The sequence below is a fragment of the Rhinopithecus roxellana genome, chromosome 17, assembly GCF_007565055.1.
Source record: "Rhinopithecus roxellana isolate Shanxi Qingling chromosome 17, ASM756505v1, whole genome shotgun sequence".
Lineage (NCBI taxonomy): Eukaryota > Metazoa > Chordata > Mammalia > Primates > Cercopithecidae > Rhinopithecus > Rhinopithecus roxellana.
In genome coordinates, this window is record NC_044565.1 from 4,504,737 (window position 1) to 4,530,427 (window position 25,691).

General features: G+C 41.3%; 1 protein-coding gene across 3 annotated transcripts in view; it reads right to left on the reverse strand.

The window, feature by feature from the left end:
* The window catches only part of TMEM87B (transmembrane protein 87B), a 62,692-nt gene that overhangs the window by 27,128 nt on the left and 9,873 nt on the right, over positions 1-25,691 (reverse strand). For all 3 annotated transcript variants that reach the window (XM_010386348.2, XM_030921238.1, XM_010386344.2), the window contains exons 4-10: positions 23,430-23,561; positions 15,891-15,941; positions 13,573-13,663; positions 9,713-9,774; positions 9,000-9,183; positions 5,152-5,251; positions 1,545-1,638 (exon numbers count right to left, since the gene is read on the reverse strand). In XM_010386348.2, the coding sequence (XP_010384650.1) occupies positions 1,545-1,638; positions 5,152-5,251; positions 9,000-9,183; positions 9,713-9,774; positions 13,573-13,663; positions 15,891-15,941; positions 23,430-23,561 (714 nt within the window). The remainder of the gene's footprint in view (positions 1-1,544; positions 1,639-5,151; positions 5,252-8,999; positions 9,184-9,712; positions 9,775-13,572; positions 13,664-15,890; positions 15,942-23,429; positions 23,562-25,691) is intronic.

Here is a 25,691-nt window from a genome sequence, read left to right on the forward strand (position 1 = left end):
AAATAAATAAAAGTCACTATCTCAAGTGTTGGCTATGTAAATTTTTTTTTTTTTGAGACAGAGTTTTGTACTTGTCGCCCAGGCTGGAGTGCAATGGCGCTATCTCAGCTCACTGCAACCTCTGCCTCCCAGGTTCAAGCCATTCTCCTGCTTCAGCCTCCTAAGTAGCTAGGATTACAGGCGTGTGCCACCAAGCTACGTACAATTTTAAAGGAATACAATATATATAGTGTATTTACATGTGGGATATTTATCTTTTTTATTTCTTTCTGGCAAATATTTATTTATTATTATTATTATATGAATGCAGAGTTCTTCATGATTATACAAAGGTGAAAATAAATATACTCAAAGACTAAAAGAGCATCTAACACTGAATACAGGTGTATCAAAGACAACAGGGAGAAGAATGGGGCTTTTTAGCATTACTGGATAAATATTTATGATCTGCTTTATACAGCTAATCCAAAAGATATTTTAGGTAAAATGACAAAGGTCTTTGGATTAGGTAAGACATAATAAGCTTCTTATTCACTCAGTCCTCAATCATTTATTCAAAAAACTGAAGCAACCATGCATGGTAACTCACATCTATAATCCCAATACTTTGGGAGGCTGAGGTAAGAGGATCACTTGAGGCCAGCCAGGAACTCAAGACCAGCTTGGGCAACATAGTGAGACCCTGTCTCTACAAAAAACACAAAAATTAGCTGGGTGTGGTGGCCTGCACCTGTAGTCCCAGCTACTCAGGAGGCTGAGGTGGGAGGATTGCTTAAGCCTAGGAGCTGGAGGCTGCAGTGAGCCATGATCATGCCACTGCACCACTGCACCCCAGCCTGGGCAACAGAGCAAACCCTGTCTCCAAAACCAACCAACCAACCAACCAACCAACCAGACAACCAAACAAAAAACCACACAAAATAAAAGTAAAAAAACTAAGGCTAGAAATCTAGGGGTCTTTGCAGACATAAATACTGACACATCTCTAGAGAATAAAGTGCTGCTGCCCACATCCAGGCTCATCTTCCCCTTGAACATCACTTCCTCTTGGCTCTTTAAATGGCGGGGTCTACTGAATCCTCAAAATAGCTAGTCCCCAAGAGTCAGAAAAAATGAATAAACAAATGAGACTTAAAAGAGTGATGAAATGTACTATATGTATACCTGAAGGGTGTAATTAACTTTCTGTTCACTGGATACATTTTAAAATCCAGGGTGAAGAATGACATAAAGGTATACCAGCTGCATAATGACAAAGACAAATGTTCTCTATGAAGAATAACCATGAACATTTCTGGGATGGGACTGATACCTGGGATGATATCAAGCGGTGCCTTCGCAATCAGTCATATCATTTCAAGAAGCACTCTGGCTAGCCTTTGCCTTTCAGGAAGTATTTTAAAAGGGAAACACTCCATAGAAGAAAACTTCATATTATGCCTTTTTCACAAGTTTCTATCTAAAAATTCATCTCAGGAGATACAAAGTAAGACCACATTTCACAGCAATAACAAAAATGGGTGGTAGAATTATGTAGTTTTTACCCCAATGACTCTCATCACGCCTTCAACAGCTGCAAAGATCAAGTAGAGAAGCCCCAGTCCGATCACCCGGTGCATGACTGTTCCCAAACGAGGCCTGGAATCAGGAAGATGAAACAGAGAAAGAAGAAAAAGCATGGGTGAGTAAAATGTACCTGAATACAGAAACCGGCACCATTTCCAATACCAGGAAGTCACTATCTAATCACATCACTCTGTTCCCAGCTCTGAGGTACTCTGTTTTAGGAAACAGGGCCAGGAACAAAGGGTCTCTTTCTCTAGGATCTGAAGCTATACTGATGCCTGTGAAGCAATATTTGCAGGCCACAAAGGTGCCAGAGGATTTTGCTGCTGAAATTCAAGCAATGGAATGAATATAATTCAGGTACTGTTTCTGTAGAATGGAAGAGTAGGTTTGATGAAATCTAGGAAGGTAAATGCCAACTTCTAAGTGCCACTGGCAGAGAGTCTAACTTAATTCTTCCTGAGGTCTGTCTTTTCAGAGATAATTCACTTGTCTCATGACTTGGGCAGAGAAAGAGCAGGACATGAGGAGACGGAACTCCATGACCTCCTTTCTGATCACCAGCCCTCAACCAGAACAGGAGTGCTAACAGAATTTAATTTTCATTCCTTAAACTGAAAGAGTTAAAATACCATTTTTGGGCCAGGCGCAGTGGCTCATGCCTATAATCCTAGCACCTTGGGAGGCCAAGGTACACAGATCACTTGAGCTCAGGAGTTTGTGACCAAACTGGCCAACATGGTGAAACCCCGTCTCTACTAAAAAATACAAAAAATTAGCCAGGGGTGGTGGCTCCTGCCTGTAGTGCCAGCTACTCGGCTGAGGCACAAGAATCGCTTGAACTTGGGAGGCAGAGGTTGCAGTGAGCCAAGATCACACCACTGCACTCCAGCCTGAGCGACAGAGTGAGACTTTGTCTCCAAAAAACAAAAAAAAATTTTTAAAAATACATTTTTGGCTCTTTCAAAATATAAATGAGTTGGGAAAATACAAAGATGGTGGCTTTTGCAATTAATAATTTAAAATAGAATAATTTCATGATATTTGCAAATCAGAATTTATTGCACATACATTTTAGGCTGCTCAAAACCCCCCCTCAGAGTAATTAGAAGAAAAAAACTGGTTTAAGAAAAATATTTAAGACAGTCATTTCAAAACAAAATATAAGTAAAAAAATAAATTAATGGTCATAGCTCATATTTAATTAAGACTACTTACCTAATCTAAGCAATCTAAATTCTGATTCATTATAATCAACCAACCAGAACCTCCAAATAACCAGAACTGTTACTGCTCTCACTTTATGAATTGAGCCAAGCAAGCTAACAGTGAAGGGATTCATTTAAAAAGGGTTTGTGTCTATACTCATTCATTTAATCTTCTATTCCTTTCACAGTAACAACACTGCACCTGTTGGTATCTGATGTTCATAACCAGAGCTGTGAAAGGTACTGCAAGATTCCTCAACAAAAGGCCTTCATTTCTTACACTGTACTAAGAACACAAAAGCGTTTGAGGAAGAATCTCCAGTAAAAGTTCAGGGGGATAAAGGCTTCCAGGCTAAAATCCTGCTAACTCCCCAACTCCCAGCTCACAAGCAAATGGGCACACACACAGGAGGAGAGCCTAGGGGTGCGAGTCACAGAGCAGAGGCCTGAGCCTGGGCACCCGAGGGCCGCAGCTCAGGAACACAGGAGGGTGCAGCAGAGGAGGCTGGGGAGGAGTAGCCAGTGATGTGAGAGGATGGAAGATGAGCTCCTGGAAACCAGGCAAAGCTGGCACTCCTTAACTAAAGCTGCTCACGGGACAGCTGGACGAGGGCTGAGCAGGGCCATGTGATAAGGCAGGGGAAGGTCATGGTGGCCTTGACGAGAGCAGTCTCAATAGAGCAATACTGGGGAGGCTGAGGTACAGACTACTCATGTGAGAAGTTATGCCGCACAGGGGAAAGGTGAATGAGGCAGAAGCGGAGGAGAGGGCCATGTTGGGTGGAGGGAGGGCTTCACTTTAAAAAAATGGTAGAAATAACGAGATGCTGATGGGGGTGACCCACCAGAGAGGAAAGCTGATGATGCAAGAAAAAACAAAACAGAGCACTAGGACAGTTTCCCTCACAGTTGAGTGGGCACAAAGGCAGGGGCGGCCCGTGGCTATCCAGAAGAGGAAAGTGGTAGATGCAGTCCAGATGTGAGGGAAATGACAAGGGCTGGGGGCACAGATGCAGTGGAAGTCCCCTCTGATGGCTTCTACTTCCTCAGTGAAAAAAACCTAAGGTCAGCTGACAGGAGGGTAGAGTCTGAGAGAGAAGGGGTAAAATGGTCTTCCGCAGACAGGAGAGTGAGAAAATAGTGGCAAGGGGATTTAGTACAACTGCCAGCAGCACTGAGGGCACACATGAAGTTTATGGTCACGAATGGCAAGTGGGCCCCCTCAGTGTGCTCCAGGGCTCTTTTTGGGCAAAGTCCCCTCTCAGGTGGGAGCCTGAGGCAGAAGGAAAGCTGGACTTAGCAAGGCTAGGGTTTTCTCAAGAAGGCTGACAAAGAGAAAGGGGTCTTTGGGTGTCAGTGTCCTACTGGACCAGGGAATCCAAGCAAAAGGAAGAAGGTAACGACATAAGACGTGGAGGGACAACGGAAGGTGCCAGGGTCAAAAGGCTGGAGGCCAAAGTACAGTCAAAACAGACTGAAGCTGACATGTTAGAGAAAGTAACAGGAAACAGAGAAGGTGACAGTTGAAAAGTGAATTGCTTAAAACTGAGATTTTGAAGAGGGTGCAGTTATACATATAATAAAGTCTAGAAAATGATACTGGGAATCAGTAGCTGAAACGTGGTGACAAACAAGAGCAGGAGAGGTGGGGAGGTGAGAGCACGTTACTTAAAGTGTCATCCACATGGCTCCTGAGACCCCAGGGCCTTCTGACAGATGAAATGCTGAGGACGACACCTGTGAAGCTGGTGCCCACAGACCTGAGGGATGAGGGAGGGTCTGGAAGCTCACAGTAACCACAGTAAGATGCAGCTGGTGATCCAGCCTGAAGAGTGAGCTTCTGGGAATCAGGGTTTTAGGAAAGAAGCAGGAAGAAAGGTCTGAAAAATGCAACAAGGATAGAAATCAAGTTCTCCCATAGTTATGTCCAGTGAGTCACAGGTGAGAGGAGGAAAAGACCCGCCAGAGAGGGTCCTCGGGGGACAGATAGGTTTCAGTCAGAAGTTTTGCTGACTCAGTGTTTAATCCACTCTCTTTCAACACTCAAAATAGGACCATAAAACTTAATGGTACCGTCTAAAATACAGAAAAGGGTTGGAAAATGGTTTGAGTCACTTCAGATTTTCCATTATCCTTAAAGTTGATTATTTATTCATCTAACTATATAAAGTTATCGAAATACAAATTCAGGGTCTTTATTGGAAGATAACATAAAATAGCAAGTATGTGGAAATCTTTTAAAAATGTGTTCTTGTAGATTTTTCCCGAAGGGATTTGTACTACAATACTTAGAAATTCCATTTTCACAAAGGTCATAACGTAGACGGACTGTATCACTGGGCTGGGACCCAGCACCTCTCCATACTCCCGTACTTACTTCACAATGCCATAGCCCAGGCTCACGATGATCACGAGCAGGCGAGCCAGCGTCCTCTTCATCGCAGAAATCAGCTCTGCAAATATCAATAAGCCTTGGGCTGAGGAAGAAAAACAATAAAATAATTCACTTCGTGTACATCTGGAAGCCTGCCAACCACAATCCTCAACAACATGTCCTGGGTATAACTACATTCGGACTTCAGACTAATCAGCCACATTTGATTTAAAAGTTATCGAATCCAACTGATGCTTGAAAACTTCAGTGAGGGATTCACACTCTCCTAAAGAATTCACTCCCTTTCTATCTAATCAGCTCCACTGGGCACGGCTTTCTTCTATCAGCCTCAACGCTGTCTCCCTGAGCTTCCCTCTGTTCTTGTTCTTTACAGAACTCTCTCTCTTCTTGTCCCGTAAGTATTTAAAAACCATAACGTCCTCTAGAGTTTTCTTTTCTCCAGGATCTCCTCCTCATGTATTCATTTAAAATGTATCTGATATGCTCCTACTGTGTGGCTATAATAGTGAAAAAGACATCTTGATCCTTGCCTTCATGGAGCTTGTACTCCGATTAGGCTAAGTAAATAGAACTCAGTGTGGTAAGAGCTAGAGGTAACACAGCATCCCTCCAGACTTGGAAGAAGGCCAGTCTAATCCACACCTGGGGGAGCTAGAATTGGGTCCCGAAAAACTCAGAAAAAGTGACATCTAAATCAGAACTTGAAGGCTAAGTAGGAGTTAAGTTTTGGGGGGTGGGGGATGACAAAGCAAAGAACACGGCACGTGCAAAGGCATAGGGAAGAAAAGAGGAAAAGCAAACTATGTTGCAAGAAGTAAGTTCATTATGCCTGCGGCAGACAGTGTAACGGTAGATGTCAAGAAAAGAGGCTGGTCATAAAGGCAGGGACCAGTCGTGCAATTTGGAGCCCCTGTCATGGAGTCCGGACTCGATGTTAAGGGCAGTGGGAAGTCAACAACAATAAACAAAGGAACAAAAGAGGGATTGGTAAACTATGTCTGTAGCTCAGGATAGAGAGCTCCACGGGAGAGAAAGCTTCAGGAGGAAAACAATGGATGAGCTCTGCAAAAGAGTGCAGAATGTGAAGAAGGGGTTTATGATCACAAATGTTGAGGCATGAGTGTGCTGTCAATCCCTCCAAAGGCTGTCTATACTCCTGAGGTAATGTGACTACAACCTTTCTGGTACAGTGTGACCTGTACAGCAAGATTCTCAACTCCTTCCAGGCTCCTGCTGCAATCTAAGGTTGTGGGAGCTTCTGGGAGGCAATCACCCTATTATTGCCTATGTTGAGTTTGCTTTTCATCAGTTTCAATTTTTAAATTCCTTTTAAAACTTTTCCATTGGTATTTTTGCAAGCTGTACTCTAAACCTAAGTTCAAGATCTTACCCATTAAATTTCACCTTTCTATTCATCATGTCAACTCTCTTGCCTCTCATCATGTATCTTCAAGTGAAAAAGGTCTATCTAAAATGATTCTCTATGCCTCTTAAGTATTTACGACCCTGGCCAGCCTCACATCATCCACAAAATTTAAGAGAATGCTGTCTACATAGTCACACAACAAATGTTAGCTGAACAAACCAACAGATTCGCAACAAGAATAAACCAGCAACAAGGTCTAAAATCTGAGAGAGACACCATTCAAAGCCTTCTAGCTCAATGGTTCTCAATCCTAGATGCATATTAGAATCACCTGGAGGCCTCTACACAGCCCCAATTCCTAGATCTGCCCTAATCAGCATCTCTGGCACTGGTACCATTTTAAAGTTCTTCAAGTGATGCTGATGCAAAACCAGGGATGAGAACCATTGCTCCACACCAGTGCTGTCCCACAGACCCTTTTGCAATAATGGAAGTGGTCTACCTCTGTGCTGTCCAGTACAGCAGTCACTTGTCACCTGTACTTACTGAGCACTTGAGATGCAGCTAGAATAACTGAGGAACTTAATTTTTAATTTAATTTAATTTTACTTAAGTACCCAGATGTGGCTTGTGGCTACCACAAAAAACAGCACAGGTCTAGATTGACCAGTGATTATTTCCATGAACTCTTTAGATAATGGCTCCACCACCAGTTTTCAGCTCATCTTGTCCAAAAGAAGTCACAAGAGGCCTTGTCAAATGCCTTGAAGAAGTCAGCTATACTAAGTTTACTACATCCTCCTGTCAATCTAGCATCCCAAAACAAAAAAATTAGTTTGACATGATCTACTCTTAATGTACCCATGTCAGGTCCTAACAATCAATGCTTCTCATCCTTCTAATGATTTTTCTAAATTTGATGCTTCAAGATCAATGTTGGGCAAGAAAGCCCCTGTCCCAGAATTCCCACCTGGGAAAATCAGAAAGGACCTCAGTTCCTGCTCACCTCTCCTATTGGACAGGACTCCTCAAAGACCCTGACAGCGGTCTGGGTATCTCTTCCAAGCCCTCCAGTGCCATCTTGGACAGCCTAGATTCCCTGAGGATGGCAAATGGCCTTTCATCTCTTCATGAATCTCAGGTTTTCGCTGCTCCATACTAAAGTGCATGCCACCCTTTACCCTCACCAAACAAGAGATCACCACCACTGACAGCAAAGCATCAGAACTGCCTTCTCTACATTGAGGAATGCTTCAATTCTAAGCAGCAGACCTACCCTTCCTTCATCATCTGGTTTAGAGCATGCACACATGCACGCATGCACGCACACACACCATAAAAAACTTCTTACAGAGTAGCGATATCTCTAATATGCATCCTGGATGTTTGTCCTTTCTTTGTTCTTTGGTACATGTCCTTTTAAACTTTTTATTTGGGGAAATTTCAAATATTCTCCAAAAGAGAGAAAGCAATATAATGATTTCCCATGTACCCATCATGCAGCTTCAATAATTAGCAATATTATGGCAAATTTGTTTCATCTATAGTCCAATTCATTTTTTTTTCTCTAGAGTATTTTAAAATAAGTAACAGATACATAGTGCCAGCTACTCCAGAGGCTGAGGTGGGCATATCACTTGGGCCTGGAGGTCAAGGCTGCAGTGAGCCAAAATTGTACCCATGCACTCCAGTCCGGGCAACAGATCAAGACCTTGTCAATCAATCACAGACAAAATCATGCCCTTTGCAAATCTGCATCAAGACCATTTGTAACTGGTCACTCCGAAGTACACTCTTAAGCACCTTCAACCCCTTTGAGCACTCTCTTTCCAAGGGTTCAGTGGGAGAATTGTATCTCTACTTCTCTGGCCTGAAATCTACTTTCTAGAAGTCTGGGGCACACATCTGAGGATGCCCAGCTGTACGGCCTCCCTGCTTCACATACTCCACTCTGTAAACTGTGATGGTGCCTCCACTGGTCATACGAAGATCTCTGCGGGAATAACTAGGTGGGGAGAGCACAAGGAGGCTGCAGGCACCATCCATTCCGGCACCCCTGATTTTACTCCCTGTGGCCAACTTCCTTTCTTTTCTTTTTTGAAGGAGAAGAAGATGTGGGGGGAAGGAGAAATATGTTAAAAGGATTGACAGCACCTGAAGTCTCCCTGTCTAGAACTTTGTGCTGTTTTAATCCAAGCTAAACCTTAGGAAATGGGACTTTTATTTTTCCCAGGAGGAAAGTGAGGGGAAAGTTAGCAAGAAGGAAAACATAACAAAGAGAAGACACATGCTCAGCCAGATCAGAGAGGCCTACTCTGACATTCTTTTCTTGGCTTTCCTTCTCTTCATCTATAATATGTCTGTTTCTAAACCACTGTTCAGAGGGGGGCCTCCCACCACTCTGCTCATAAATGCTGGGGAATTCTTAGCTCATACTGTATTTACAGACAGTCAAAAAACTTACTTGACAGTCCAGTGTTGCTGATGTTTTGGTATTCACTATAAAAAACTGCTTTTTCAAGCATTCCCAGGAAAATAACAGCTGCAATCCAGAACTGGATTCTTAATATGTCTTTCCAATAACAGGCAGACCACATCAGCCAGAGTATGCCATATAATATATAAACAATACACATCACCATGTAAAACTGCAGGAAGAGAAGCAATTTTAGTCAGTTAAGCCTTTTGATCATTTGGAAGCTGGCACTTCTACATTCAAGTATCCAATCCTTCATTTTCCAGTCACTCTGGAACCAGAAAGAGAAGATATGTCAAAGCATTAACTACTGAGGAATTACTACCACAAAGCTCTTAGGGTATAAAATTCTTTTTTTTTTTTTTTTTTTTTTTGAGACGGAGTCTCGCTCTGTCGCCCAGGCTGGAGTGCAGTGGCGCGATCTCGGCTCACTGCAAGCTCCGCCTCCCGGACTCCCACCATTCTCCTGCCTCAGCCTCCCGAGTAGCTGGGACTACAGGCGCCCACCATCTCGCCCGGCTAGTTTTTTGTATTTTTTAGTAGAGACGGGGTTTCACCGTGTAGACCAGGATGGTCTCCATCTGCTGACCTCGTGATCCACCCGTCTCGGCCTCCCAAAGTGCTGGGATTACAGGCTTGAGCCACTGCGCCCGGCCTAAAATTCATTTTTTAAAAACGAAAAGATGATGAGAAATACTCACAATCATTAGGGGCCAATCTGATGCAGAGATATATCCATGAGGCCCAATCATAGAAAGAGAAACTGGGATAGAGAAGAAGAGAGAGTTAATTGTCAGTCTTAAATCTTTAAATGCAAGTTCATTTCCCAGAAGGCTCCAAGAATAACAAACCACACTAGCAAATGTAGCACATACATGGTATTGGACAATTAGTAATTGTCTGATTATGTAACCTTACCAAGATACCTTCACTGTAAGACCAGAAACTCTAAAACTGCCAGAAGAAAACATAGGGAAAACACTACACAACACCGGTCTGAGCAATGATTTTTTGGATTTGATCCCAAAAGCACAGGCAACAAAAGCAAAAATAGACAAATGGGATTACATCAATATAAAAAGCTTCTTTGCAGCAAAGGAAACAATAGTAGACACAGACAACTTAAGACTGGGAGATAAAATTTGCAAGCCATATATCCAAGAAGGAGTTAATATCCAAAATATATAAACTCAAACAACTCAATAGCAAGAAAACAAAAAAACTCAGTTAAAAGAATGGGCAAGGGGCCAGGCATGACAGCTCACGCCTGTAATCCCAGCACTTTGGGAGGCCAAGGTGGGCGGATCACTTGAGGTCAGGAGATGGAGACCAGCCTGACCAACACGGTGAAACTCCGTCTCAACTAAAAACAGAAAAATTAGCCAGGTGTGCTGGCATGCACCTATAATCACAGCTACTTGAGAAGCTGAGGCAGGAGAATCACTTGAACCCGGGAGGTGGAGGTTGCAGTGAGCTGAGATCACGCCACTGTACTCCAGGCTGGGCAACAGAGTGAGTTCTTGCCTCAAGAAACAAAAAAAAAAAAAAAAAAAAAAAAAAAAAGGCAAGGGACCTAAATAGACACTTCTCAAAATAATACATATCAATGAGCAACAGATATTAATATATGAAAAATGCTCAACATCACTAGTCATTAGAGAAATGCAAATTAAAACCCTAATATCATTTCACACCTGTCAGAATGGCTTTTATCAAAAAGATGAAAGACAGTAAGTGCTGATGAAGATGTGGAGAAAAGGGATGCTTTGTACACTGTTGGTGAAAATGTCAATTAGTACAGCCATTATAAAAAACAGTATGGAAGGTTCTCAGAAAATAAAAACAGAATTACCATATAGTCCAGTAATCCCATTTTACTATTTATACAAAAGATCTAAAATCAGTTTGTCAAAAAGCTGTCTGCACCTGCATGTTCACTGCAGCAGTATGAACAACAGCAAAGTTATGGAATCAATGTAAGTGTCCATCAACAGATGACTGGATGAAGAAAATGTCTATACATACACAATGAAATACTATTCAGTCTTTAAAAAGAAGAAAATTCTGTCATTTGCAACAACATGGATGGAACTGGAAAACATCGTGCTGAGTGAAATGAGTCAGGCACAGAAAGACAAATACTGCACATTTTCACTTATATGTGGAATCTAAAGCAATCAAACTCATAAAACGAGAGCAGAATGGTGGGTACAGAGGCTGGGGGGTAGGAGGCATGGGTAGATGACGGTCCAAGGATAAAAAAAAATCTCAGACAAGAGGAGTAAGTTTTTTCTTTTTTTTTGAGTTCCACTGTACAGCATGGTGAATAGTTAATAGAGTACTGTATGTTTCAAAATTGCTAAGAGTACATTTCAAATGTTCTCACCACAAAAAATGTTAAGCATTTGGGGTGATGAATATGTTAACTAGTTTGATTTAATTATTCCACACTGTATTTATAGATTATAACATCACTTTGTACCCCATACATTTATATCATTGTAATTGTCAATTTACAAAAAAAAAAAAAAGAAAAAAAGAGATACCTTTATTTGTATACACACTATTGTAAAAACCTGCACCAAATCTGATCACATACAAGAGCACAGTAGTCCCAGCTACCAAGCAAGAATTCAGACTGGCCCCCTTGCTAATTCACTGATCTCACTGGGACCTTATCTTCCTTGTCACAACTTGGAATAAATTACCAAACTCACAAATCTAGGTTGATTTTTGTCTGAGACAGCAATAATAAACTAAGTGCCAAGTACAGTGCAAAACATGCAGGGCTCAGCAACAGCTCCAGTTACTAATTAGCAGGGACTCGAAACTGCCCGCTGGTGTCAGGGTTTTACACAATGCTTGGGAAAGAAGCAGGCACAAGGCTAGTTCTATGGTCTGAATGTCCTCAAAAATTCATTAAAGCTTCACACCCACTGCGGTGGTATTAGGAAGTGAGGCCTTTTGGGAAGTGATTAAGTCATGAGGGCTATGTTCTCATCAATAGACTAATGCCTTACAAAAGGCCTGGAGGGAACTAGCTTAGGCCTTTCTTTGCTCTTCTGCCTCCACCCTGTGAGGGCAGACTGGTTGTCCCCTGTTGTGCTTCCTGCTCTTCCATCCTTTCTGCCATGTGAGAACACATCGTTTAAGGTGCCATCTTGGAAGCAGACACCGGGGCCCTAACCAGACACCAAACTTGCTGACACCTTAGTCTTAGACATCCCAGCCTCCAGAACTGTGGGGAAATAAATTTCTGTTCTTTATAAATTACCCAGTGTCAAGCATTCTATTACAGCAGCACAAACAGACTAAGACAGATAGGTGACAGAATGGCATCAGGGTCCCTGCTCCCTCTAAGTGGCACAGTCTGGCTCATGATGCCATCTCCGGAAGGAAGCCTTACCTCATACTCTTCCAGAGCAGCCACCTTGCCAGCTTCCCTCCAAGGACCATGCAGTACACCAGACCGTGCCTCCTCTGCAGCAATGCCTACCTCACCTGATTGGTTTCTGGCTGCTGACTGGCTGAATCAGAACAGTATCGAATCCCCAGGGCCCTCACATGCTGATGGCCCAGCAGACACCCACTACAGAAAACATCAGCCAACGTGATGCTAGAATACATGAAAACATTCATTCTCTTGAAAACTGCTTATTGCAAGTCTACTTTTGTGGCACTAAGGAACCACAGCTTAACAAGGCACAGAGGGTCTAACTTACAGTGGTGGGGGTGCCTCACAGACCATAGAAGCCACATGCTGGCAGATATGCTGCTTCTACTCCTGGGCTACAGACAGATCCTTTAAAATAAAATTTGTCAAATAATAAAAATCTTAAATCCCTGATGGTGGCCATTTTCAAGAAACAGAGAACATAACCTACTTCAAATACAGCTAAAATGTTGCCTACACATTTCTACATGTTAAAACATTTTTTTAATCTGAAAGAATGGGGAGTTTTATATCCCACTACGAAGTTTGAAAATTTTTTTTTTTTTTTTTTTTTTTTTTTTTGAGACGGAGGCTCGCTCTGTCTCCCAGGGTGGAGTGCAGTGGCCGGATCTCAGCTCACTGCAAGCTCTGCCTCCCGGGTTTACGCCATTCTCCTGCCTCAGCCTCCCGAGTAGCTGGGACTACAGGCGCCTGCCACCTCACCTGGCTAGTTTTTTGTATTTTTTAGTAGAGATGGGGTTTCACCGTGTTAGCCAGGATGGTCTCGATCTCCTGACCTCGTGAACCGCCCGTCTCGGCCTCCCAAAGTGCTGGGATTACAGGCTTGAGCCACTGCGCCTGGCCTGAAGTTTGAAATTTTAAAAATGTATCTTAACATGGTAAAATTTTCAATCTATTAAAAAATAAACAGTATCATTAAGAGAGCTTAATGTTACATTTTAAGTATCTAAATGTATACTTAACAGATAAATGTATGATAAATGTATAATTAACAGAAATTCATTTTTGAATGATGTATTTGAAACAGAGAATGTTGACTCAGGTCAGTGACAAAAATACAAAATACAGAAAATGCAAATAGTAAACATGCACGCAGTTTAACTATACCGTTTAAATTCCAGCTTGCATCTGTATTCTCCGTTTTAATGGAAACAATAAAGATATGAAACCCATCTTTTTGTGTTCTGGCTACCACATCCTGAAATAGAGGTTAAAAAATTTCTTCACGTTATTTTTAACAAATTGCTATGTAATATAGCTGAACTACTGTTTGCCATATTTTAAAATAATTGAATTGGGTTACTTTTTAAAATTTTTTTCTTTTTTTCTTTTTTTTTTTTTTTCAAGATTGGGGGTCTCACCATGTTGCCCAGGCTGGTCTCAAACTCCTGACCTCATGTGATCCTCCTGCTTTGGCCTCCGAAAGTGCTGGGATTACTGGTGTGAGCCACCGCACCCGGCCGTATTGGGTTTCTTTTAAACACACACACACACACACACACACACACACACACACACACACACACACACAAATAAAACAGAAAAGGAATGGCAGGCAGTGGAAGGATAGCTATTTCTCTTATTTTTTAGACACCATCCTCCCAGACCTTAAAAGGTAAAGGAGGAAAGAAGCTTTTCTCATTCTTCAATGTTTTCTATCTTTTATATTTTTACAGGTTCCCTCTAATATTACTATTCTATATATTGTTTAATATTATCAATAAAAAACTTTTTCTAGGGCTGAGCAGGGTGACTCACGCCTGTAATCCCAGCACTTTGGGAGGACCGAGGCGGGTGGATCACTTGAGCACAGGAGTTTGAAACCAGCCTGGCGAACGTGGCAAAACCCTGTCTCTACTAAAAATACAAAAATTAGCCAGGTGTGGTGGTAGGCACCTATAGTCCCAGCTACTTAGGAGGCTGAGGCAGAAGAATTGCTTGAACCCGGGAAGTGGAGATTGCAGTGAGCTGAGATCATACCACTGCACACCAGACTAGGTGACAGAGCGAGACTATGTCTCAAAAACAACCTTTCCTTTCTACTATTACTCTTCTTATATTTTATCCTAATATTATCAAACATTTTATTTTATTTAAATGTGTGGTTTTTATTAATTTATTTATTGAGATGGAGTCTTGCTCTGTCGCCCAGGCTGGAGTGCAGTGGTGCAATCTTGGCTCACTGCAACCTCAGCCTCCTGGGTTCAAGCAATTCTTGTGCCTCAGCCTCCGCGTAGCTGGGATTCCAGGCACCCGCCACCACACCCCGCCTAATGTGTCCCGCCTAATGTGTGGTTTTTAAATTGAATGGGGGAAGAGGAAGTTAGATAACATTGTCAGAAATGACTCAGATTAAGTACATAAGCTAAATGATTCAAATTTCTTAAGGCACTATGTTACTTGCAATTCCACTAAGGAATAAAACTTCCCACTGTAATGCTTGTAAATTCTCCAATGCCCTCCCATAACTGGACCACACTTTTTATACTCCACTTTCCTGAATATTTCCTATCCATTTCTTTCATTTCCTACTTCTCATCATATGACAGATTTTGTACAAAGTTTGTCCTGGCCATTGCAGAACAAGTGCCTTTCCATGATCAGACTTCTTAAAGATGGCTGAAGAGAAAGCATGAAGAGTCACAGTATAAAAGCAAACATTAAGCTCTCCCAACCCTGCTTTCAGTCCCTACACATAACTCCCAACCCTTTCGACCTCTTACTCAGTCTTCTGACTTTTAATAATTCCCCAAAATGCCAAAATTTCCCTCCCACATGCTACATTCATGGTTTCTATTTCATTAAATCCTTAATGACAAGCACAGCCCATTGCTATGCTGTCTTGCACATTTAGAGGGAGAATTTCATTTTTTAAAGAAAAGAAAGGCTGCATAGAAACTCATCTTAAATTGCTTTAAGAATATTTTTAGACAAAGATAGAAACAGTATATACAAAATTCATAAAGACACATATAAGAAAATTTTTTTTTGAGAGAGTCTTGCTCTGTCACCCAGGCTGAAGTTTAGTGGTGCAATTTCAGCTCGCTGCAACCTCCACCTCCCAGGTTCAAGTGACTCTCATGCCTCAGCCTCCCAAGTAGCTGGGATTACAGGCATGTACCACCATGCCTGGCTAACTGTTATATTTTTAGTAGAGATGAGGCTTTGCCATGTTGGCCAGGCTAGTCTCAAACTCCTGGCCTTAAGCAACCTACCTGCCTCAGCCTCCAAAAGTGCTGGGATTGCAAGCAGGAGCCACTGCACCTGGCCTGAAAACATATGGTTTTAAATAATATTTCCTTTTCCTTCCACAATTCTAATAACCCTACTATATATCACTGTCTAAGTGTTTATCCATTAGCAACTTTTTTCAGTCTTACAATAACTTATGTATATCTGATTTAAAGACAAATCAAACTGCTTACCGTTGATCTTTCCTGGTGTGAAACATTTCTGGTATTTATTAGTTCTTTATTCTGGAAAAAAGAGTAAATAATGCCATTTTATACTGCTGCATTTCTATGGAGAAAAGTTGTTTTAATGATTAAAAAAAAATGTTAGAAGAAAAATGAAAAATTAAAAGCTAAACATCAAAAAACAAATCTCACTGTATCCCAAACACAAGTAACAAAGTTCTGCTTTTGAAAATTACCCCTATTATATAAAGAGACTGAACCTATGACTCACTGATGCTCCTGAAAGAGATGGGAGAATGGAAGCAAGGTGAAAAACCTATTTCAGTGTATCATCCACGACAACTTCCTCAACCTAGCCAGAGGGGCCAACATTCAAATTCAGGAAATGCAAAGAACCCCCACAAGACACTTTACAAGAAGATCATCCCCAAGACACATAAATCATCAGATTCTCCAAGGTCAAAATGAAGAAAAATGTTAAAGACACCTAGAAAGAAAGGTCAGGTCACCCACAAAGGAAAGCCCATCAGATTAACACCAAGCCTCTTCACAGAAACCCTACAAGGAGAAGAGAATTGGAGGCCTATGTTCAACATTCTTAAAGAAAAGAAATTCCAACCAAGAATTTTATGTCCAGCCAAACTAAGCTTCATAAGTGAAGGGGAAATAAGACACTTTTTAGACAAGCAAATGCTGAGGGAATTCATTCAGACCTGCCTTACAAGAGCTCCTGAAAGAAGCACTAAATATGGAAAAACCATTACCAGCCACTTTATACTTTACCACTATAAAGTAACCACACAAATGAGTCTGCATAATAACCAGCTAACGATATGACAGGATCAAATCCACAATATCAATGCTAAAAGCCTCAATTAAAAGGCACAGAATATTAAGCTGGATAAAGAAGCAAGACCCAACGGTTTGCCGTCTTCAAGAGACCCATCTTACATGCAATGACACCCAAAGGCTCAAAATAAAGGGTTGGAGAAAAATCTACCAAGCAAATGGAAAACAGAAAAAAAGCAGAGGTTGCAGGCCTAATTTCAGACAAAACAGATATTAAACCAACAAAGATCAAAAAAGACAAAGGGCATTATGTAGTGGTAAAGGGTTCAATTCAACTAGAAGACTTAACTATCTTAAATACATATGCACCCAACACAGGAGTACCCAGATTCATAAAGCAAGTTCTTAGAGATGTTTAAAGAGACTTACACTCCCACACAATAACAGTGACAGACTTCAACATCCATCTGACAGTATTAGACAGATCACTGAGGCATAAAATTAACAAAGATATTCAGGACCTGAACTCAACACTGGATCAAATGGAGTTGATAGACATTTACAGAACTCTTCACCCAAAAATAACAGAATATACACTCTTCTCATCTCTGCATGGCACATACTCTAAAATCAGCCAATCAGAAATAAAACAATGCTCAGAAAATGCAAAAGAACCAAAATCATACCAACCACTCTCTTAGACCATAACAATAAAATTGGAAATCAAGATTAAGAAAATATTTCAAAACCATACAATTGCATGGATATTAAACAACCTGCTCCTGAATGACTTGTGGGTGAATAATGAAATTAAGGCAGAAATCAAGAAGTTCTTTGAAACTAATGAGAACAAAGATACAACATACCAGAATCTCTGGGACATAGCTAAAACAATGTTAAGAGGGAAATTTATAGCACTAAACGCCCACATTGAAAAGTTAAAAAGATCTTGACTGGGCACGGTGGCTCACATCTGTAATGCCAGTACTTTGGGAGGCTGAGGCAGGTGGATCACCTGAGGTCAGGAGTTCGAGACCAGCCTGGCCAACATGGCGAAACCTCGTGTCTACTAAAAATACAAAAATTAGCTGGGTGTGGTGGTGGGTGCCTGTAATCCCAGCTACTCAGGAGGCTGAGGCAGGAGAATTGCTTGAACCTGGGAGGCGGAGTGAGCCGATATCGCGCCACTGCCCTCCAGCCTGGGCAACAGAGTGAGACTCTGTCTCAAAAAAACAAAAAAAGAAGAGTTATAAAGATCTCAAATTAATTAACAACCTAACATCACGACTAAAAGAACTAGTGAAGCAAGAGCAAACCAACCTCAAAGCTAGCAGAAGACAAGAAATAACCAAAATCAGAACTGAACTAAAGGAGACTGAGACATGAAAAACCATTTGAAAGATCAATGAATCCAGGAGCTGTTTTCTTGAAAAAATTAATAAGATAGACTGCCAGGTAGGCTAATAAAGAAGAAAAGACAGAGGATCCAATAAACTTAATTAGAAATGACAAAAGGAATGTTACCACTAACCCCACAGAAATACAAATAACCATCAGAAAATACTATCAACACCTCTATGCACACAAACTATAAAATTTAGAATAAATGGATAAATTACTGGACACATACACCCTCCCAAGACTAAATCAGGAAGAAACTGATTCCCTGAACAGACAATAAGAAACTCTGAAATGGAAATAGCCTACACCAAAAAAAGGCCCAGGACCAGATCGATTCACAGCTAAATTCTACTAGAAGTACAAAGAAGAGCTGGTACCATTCCTACTGAAACTATTTCAAAAAATTGAGGAGGAGGGACTCCTCCCCAACTCATTCTATAAGGCCAGTATTATTCTGATACCAAAACATAGCAGAGACATGACAAAAGAAGGCTTCAGGCCAGTATCTTTGATGAACATTGATGCAAAAATCCTCAACAAAATACTAGCAAACCAAATCCAGCAGCACATCAAAAAGTTAATCTACCATGATCAAGCAGGCTTTACCCCTGGGATGCAAGGTAGGTTCAACACATGCAAATCAATAAACACCATTTATTACACAAAAAGAATTAAAGACAAAAACCACATGATCATCTCAATAGATACAGAAAAGGCTTTCAATAAAATACAACATCCTTTCATGTTAAAAACTCTCAATAAACTAGCTATTGAGGGAACAGACCTCAAAATAATAAGAGCCATCTTTGACAAACTCATAGCCAACATCATACTGAATGGGCAAAAGCTAGAAGCATTTCCCTTGACATCAGGCACAAGACAAAGATGCCCTCTCTCACCACTCCTATTCAACATGGTATTGGAAGTCCTGGCCAGAGCAATCAAGTAAGAGAAAAAAATAAAGGGCACCCAAATAGGAAGAGAGGCAGTCAAACTATCCCTGTTTGCAGACAACATGATTATATATCTAGAAAACCCCATACTCTCTGCCTGAAAGCTCCTTGAGCTGATAAGCAACTTCAGCAAAGTTTCAGGATACAAAATCAACATACAAAAATCACTAGCGGCTGGGCATGGTGGCTTACTCCTGTAATCCCAGCACTTTGGGAGGCCAAGGTGGGAGTATCACTTAAGGTCAGGAGTTTGAGAGCAGCCTGGCCAACATGGTGAAATCCCACCTCTATTAAAAAAAAAAAAAATACAAAAATTAGCTGGACATGGTGGCAGGTGCCTGTAATCGTAGCTACTCAGGAGGCTGAGGCAGGAGAACTGCTTGAACCTGGGAGGCAGAGGTTGCAATGAGCCAGGTTGCAATGCACAACTGCACTCCAGCCTGGATGATGGGACCGGGCAGGGGGCGGGAGGACGGTGCAATCCCATAGGAATACAGCTAACCAGGGAGGTGAATGATCTCTACAATGAGAAAACACTGCTCAAAGAAATCAGAGATGACACAAACAAATGGAAAGATGTTCCATGTTCGGCCAGGTGCGGTGGCTCATGCATGTAATCCCAGCACTTTGGGAGGCCAAGGCAGGCGCATCATGAGGTCAGGACATCAAGACCATCCTGGCTAGCACAGTGAAACCCCGTCTGTACTAAAAAAAAAAATACAAAACATTAGCCGGGCGTGGTGGCAGGTGCCTGTAGTCCCAGCTACTCAGGAGGCTGAGACAGAAGAATGGCGTGAACCCGGGAGGCAGAGGTTGCAGTGAGTGGAGATTGCGCCACCGCACTCCAGCCTGGGTGACAGAGCGAGACTCCGTCTCAAAAAACAAAAACAAGAAAGATGTTCCATGCTCATGGATATGAAGAATTAATACTGTTAAAATGGCTCTGCTGCCCAAAGCAGTTTACAGATTCAATGCTATTCCTATTAAGCTACCAATGACATTTTTCACAAAACTAAAAAATACTATTTTAAAATTCATATGGACCCAGAGAGAGCCTGAGTAGCCAAGGCAATCCTAACCAAAATGAACAAAGCTGGAGGCATCACACTACCTGACTTCAAACTATACCACAGGGCTATAGTAACCAAAACAGCATGGTACTGGTAAAAAAAAAAAAAAAAGACAGACACACAGACCAGTGGAACAGAATAGAGAGCCTGGAAATATGGGTGCACACCTATAATAATTTGGTCTTTAATAAAGTTGACAAAAACAAAACAATGGGGAAAAGACTCCCTATTCAATAAATGGTGCTAGAATAACTGGCTAGCCATATGCAGAAGATTGAAACTGGACCCTATGCTTACATCATACACAAAAATCAGCTCAAGATGGATTAAAGAGTTAAATGTAAAACTTAAAAACTATGAAAACCCTGGAAGACAACCTAGACAATACCATTCTGGACATAGGAACAGGTGACGATTTCATGACAAAGTTGCCAAAAGCAATCGCAACAAAAGCAAAAATTGACAAATAGGATCTAACTAAACTAAAGAGTTTCCGCACAGCAAAAGAAACTATCAACAGAGTAAAAAGACAACCTACGGAATGGGAGAAAATATTTGCAAGCTATGCATCTGACAAAGGTCTAATATCCGGCGTCTATAAGGAACTTAAACAAATTTACAAGAAAAAAAACAAAAAAAAATTTTTAAGTGGGCAAAGGACATGACCAGACACTTTTCAAAGGAAGACATACATACGGCCAACGAGCATATTTTTAAAAGTTCAATATCACTGATCATCAGAGAAATGCAAATCAAAACCACAATGAGATACCATCTCACACCAGTCAGAATGGCTATTATTAAAAAGTCAAAAAATAACAGATGCTGGCAAGGTTGTGGAGAAAAGGGAATGCTTATACACTGCTGGTGGGAGTACAAATTGGTTCAACCACTGTGGAAAGCAGTGTGGCAATTCCTCAAAGAGCTGAAAACAGAACTACCACTTGACACAGCAATCCCACTACTGGGTATATACCCAAAGGAATATAAACCGTTCTGTCATAAAGACACATGCACACATATGTTCACTGCAGCACCATTCACATTGCCAAAGATATGGAATCAACCTAAATTCCCATCAATGGTAGACTGGATAAACAAAATGTGGTAGATAATACATCATGGAATAATATGCAGACATAAAAAAGGAGATCATGTCCTTTGCAGGGACATGGATGGAGCTGGAAGACATTTTCCTTAGCAAACACAGGAACAGAAAACCAAATACTGCATATTCTCACTTGCAAGGGGGAGCTAAATGATGAGAAAACGGACACAAAGAGGGGAACAGCGGACACAAAGAGGGGAACAGCAGATACAGAGGGGGGGAACAGCATACACAAAGAGGGGAACAACAGACACAAAGAGGGGCCTACTTAAGGGTGAAGGTTGGGAGGAGGTAGAGGAGCAGAAAAAATAACTATTGGGTACTAAATTTAGTACCTAGGTCACGTAAATATGTACAACAAATTCCTGTGACATGAGTTTATGATATAACAAACCCGCACATGCACCCCTGAAAATAAAAGTTAAAAAATAAAACTTACTCCTTAATGAGGATAATGTTGCCACTGGCAGGGAAAGTGTTAGGAACTAAAAGAGAGTTCTAGGTGCTAAAATGTTCTACAATTCATCAGGGTCTACATGGTTGTGCTCAGTTTTTCGTTGCTTGTTCATTTTTTTGAGACATAGTCTCGCTCTGTCGCCCAGGCTGGAGTACAGCGGCGCGATCTCTGCTCATTGCAAGCTCCGCCTCCCGGGTTCACACCATTCTCCTGTCTCAAACTACTAAGTAGCTGGGACTACAGGCGCCCGACACCACACCTGGCTAATTTTTTGTATTTTTAGTACAGACAAAGTTTCACTGTGTTAGCCAGGATGCTCTCAATCTCCTGACCTCATGATCCACCCGCCTCGGCCTCCCAAAATGCTGAGATTATGGGCATCAGCCACCGCACCCGTCCTTTTAAAAATTCATTGAGGGGTACACTGATGTGTACTTTTCTGTGTTTATTATATTTCAACACATTTTAAAGAGAACTCCTTTAAAACTTTTACTGAAGACATTTTTACTTCAGAATTTACAAAAGAACAAAAAATAAATTTAAACGCCCCATAATCTCACTACCCACAGCTGACTGCTGGGGTTTTTTTTTTTTTTTTTTTTTTTTTTGAGACCAAGTCTCACTCTTGTCCCCCAGTCTGGAGTGCAATGGTGCGATCTCAGCTCACTGCAACCTCTGCCTCCTGGGTTCAAGTGATTCTCCTGCCTCAGGCTCCCGAGTAGCTGGGATTACAGGTGCACACCACCACGCCCAGCTACTTTTTTGGATTTTAAGTAGAGACGGGGTTTCCCCATGTTGGCTAGGCTGGTCTAGAACTCCTGACCTCAGGTGATCCACCCACCTTAGCCTCCCAAAGTGCTGGGATTACAGGCTGAGCCACCACGCCCAGCCGACTGCTGTTAATCATTTTAGAATCTAAGCTCCCACACTGGGAGGGAGAAAAGGCATAAAGGAGGAGGTAGTGTTGACGTCTGTCAAATGCTGATAAATCAAGACTTTTGGTAAGAGGAACAGACCACTGGATTTAACAACATGGAAGTCACTGTGAGCTGTTTTGACTAGAGCTGTTTTGATGGGATGATGGATGCAAAGGTCTGACTGCAGCTGACAGAAGGAAGAGTGAGAGATAAATTGGAGGTAGCAGATATAAAAGACCCTTGCAAGGATGTTGCCAAAATAAGTTGCAAGGAAATGGAACAATGGTATCAGTATCCTATCTTTTTTTTTTTGAGATGGAGTCTCGCTCTGTCGCCCAGGCTGGAGTACAGTGGCACGATCATGGCTCAGTGCAACCTCCTCCTCACAGGTTCAAGCAATTCTCATGCCTCAGCCACCCGAGTAGCTGGGACTACGGGCACACGCCACCACACTCAGCTAATTTTTGCATTTTTAGTAGAGATGGGCTTTCACCAGGCTGGTCTCAAACTCCTGACCTCAGGTGATGTATCCACCTCAGTCTCCCAAAGTGCTGGGATTACAGCTGTGAGCCACTGCGCCCAGCCAAGTATCTTACTTCTTACGTACTACTATACACACAAACACACTACTATATACACTAAAAATTTACAAGTTAACCACCTTTATCAAAATCCTGAAAAACAGTACTTGCGTTGATACTTGTATTCACTGGGAATAAAATAAACTTTATTTTAACATGGCAAGTCAGATACCACCTTTATCAAAATTCTGATAAAACATTACTTCAGCTGATACTTGTATTCACTAGGAATAAAATAAACTTTATTTCAACATGGCAAGTCAGATACTCACATTCAAAGAGGGAAACACCTGTGAATCACTGTTGCAATCTAAGTTTTCATTTTTTGTTGTCCAACAGTTGTCATTCTTGAAATAATGACAAAAGTCTTCATCAACACTAAGTTTATGTTTTTGGAACAGCTCCTATATAAGGTAAAATTCTATGTTATAATTTATTCCCACACTTCTTATCCTAGAATATATATAAAAGTTAATGTCTAAATAATACCAAAAGTTATATTCAGTTTGAAATACCTGGAAATATGAGGTAGAATAAAATACCAAATAAAAACTGTTTTGCATATAATTTTAATATAATTGAGATAATCATAATCTTTTAGCCATTCCAGTGTGTTCAGATACAGTAACACATGACACAAGCATACTTACAGTAAGAAAATTGACTAAGATACTACAAGGAAATAGTTTCCAGAGAAATAAAACATACTTTGTTCTGGGGCTACTTGTATTTTATCCCATGTGTAAGAGATTTTACAGAGAAAGAAAGCAGCATTCAACTACAAAAAAGAGAAAGCAAACAGTAAGATACAGCAAAGGTAGCTGAGTGCAGAGGAGACGCTCATTTACACAACTACCTGAGGTTCCTGGCATCCTTGAAGGGATGATGAATGAACCAGGCTCCTTAATGGCAGCTCCCAGTCATCAAAAAAAGTGGAATTGGCTCCCACAGACCAAATATGGGACAATTTGAGCAAAATAAATAAAAACAGTAATAGATTATAACCTATATAACAAAGTAAAAATCAACGAGTCCAACCTGATGACTGACAGGTAAGACAGATTGGTTAGGGGAGTAGAGGGAGTGCATCCTTATAGTAGAATGTTAATAAATGAAGAAGAAAGTATGGAACTAGTAAATCACCATTCAGCAATCAGCATAGTAATGACTGACTCATCAGGCAAGAATCATGGAAGGATGCTAAAACAAGTGGCTGAAGGTTTGATGAAAACCACAAGATATTTACATAGTTTCAAAAGTATTTCCTCACAAGTTGTTGTTAATAACAAAGAGAAAAGTAGTAACTTTGGAATGGAAAAATCTTGCAGACACCTCCTTGACCAACTGACCAAATTAACATCACCAAAAATGAGACAAATCAGTATTCTATGGTATTCCTGCCAAAAATATATAACTTGAATCTGATCATGAGTAAACATCAGAAATATTCAAATTGAGGGGCATTTTGCAAAAATAAATGGCTTGTACACTTCAAAACTATCAATGCCATGACATACCAAAAAGGGGGGAAAATCCAGATTATCAGGAACTAAAAACAAAAACAAGGAAAGGAAATGAAATGTGAACCTGAATTGGTTCCTGTACGGGGGGTGGGGTGTGTGTGCAGGGGGGCCTGCTAAAAAAGACAATATTGGGCCGGGTGCGGTGGCTCACGCCTGTAATGTCAGCACTTTGGGAGGCGGAGGCGGGTGGATCACCTGAGGTCAGGAGTTCAAGACCAGCCTGGGCAACACGGTGACACCCCATCTCCACTACAAATACAAAAATTAGCTGGGAGTGGTGGCACGTGCTTGTAATCCCAGCTTCTCAGGAGGATGAGGCAGGAGAATCACTTGAGCCCAGGAGGCGGAGGTTGCAGTGAGCTGAGACTGCGCCACTACACTCCAGCCTGAGCGACAGAGCGAGACTCTGTCTCAAAAAAAAAAAACAAAAAAAGACAATATTGGGACACTGGTGATTTTTTTTTTTTTTTGAAGACAAGGTCTCACTGTCTCCCAGGCTGGAGTACAGTGGTGCAATCACAGCACACTGCAACTTTGAACTCCCGAACTCAAGGGATCCTCTGGCCTGAGCCTCTTGAACAGCTGGGACTATAGGTACATGCCACTGTGCCTGGCTAATTTTTAAATTTTTTGTAGAGACAGGGTCTCACTTGTTGCCCAGGCTGGTCTTTAACTCCTGGGCTCAAGTAATCCTCTCCCAAAGTGCAGCTTCCCAAAGTGCAGGAATTACAGGAGTGAGCCACCCTGCCCCGCTGCAAAATTTTAATAAGGTTTATATATAATAGCATCATATCAGTGTTAAATTTGAATTCCATCATATCAGTGTTAAATTTGAATTCTATAATTATGCTGTGAAAAACATAAATGAATATCTCTGTTCTTAGGAAATTTACACTGAAGTATTTAGTGTGAAGGTGTAAAATATTTAGAGATAAAACCAAAAAGGCAGTGTTCAAGGAAAATGGCATGGTTCAATCCAAATAGAAATATAATACTAATAAAAATATAGAA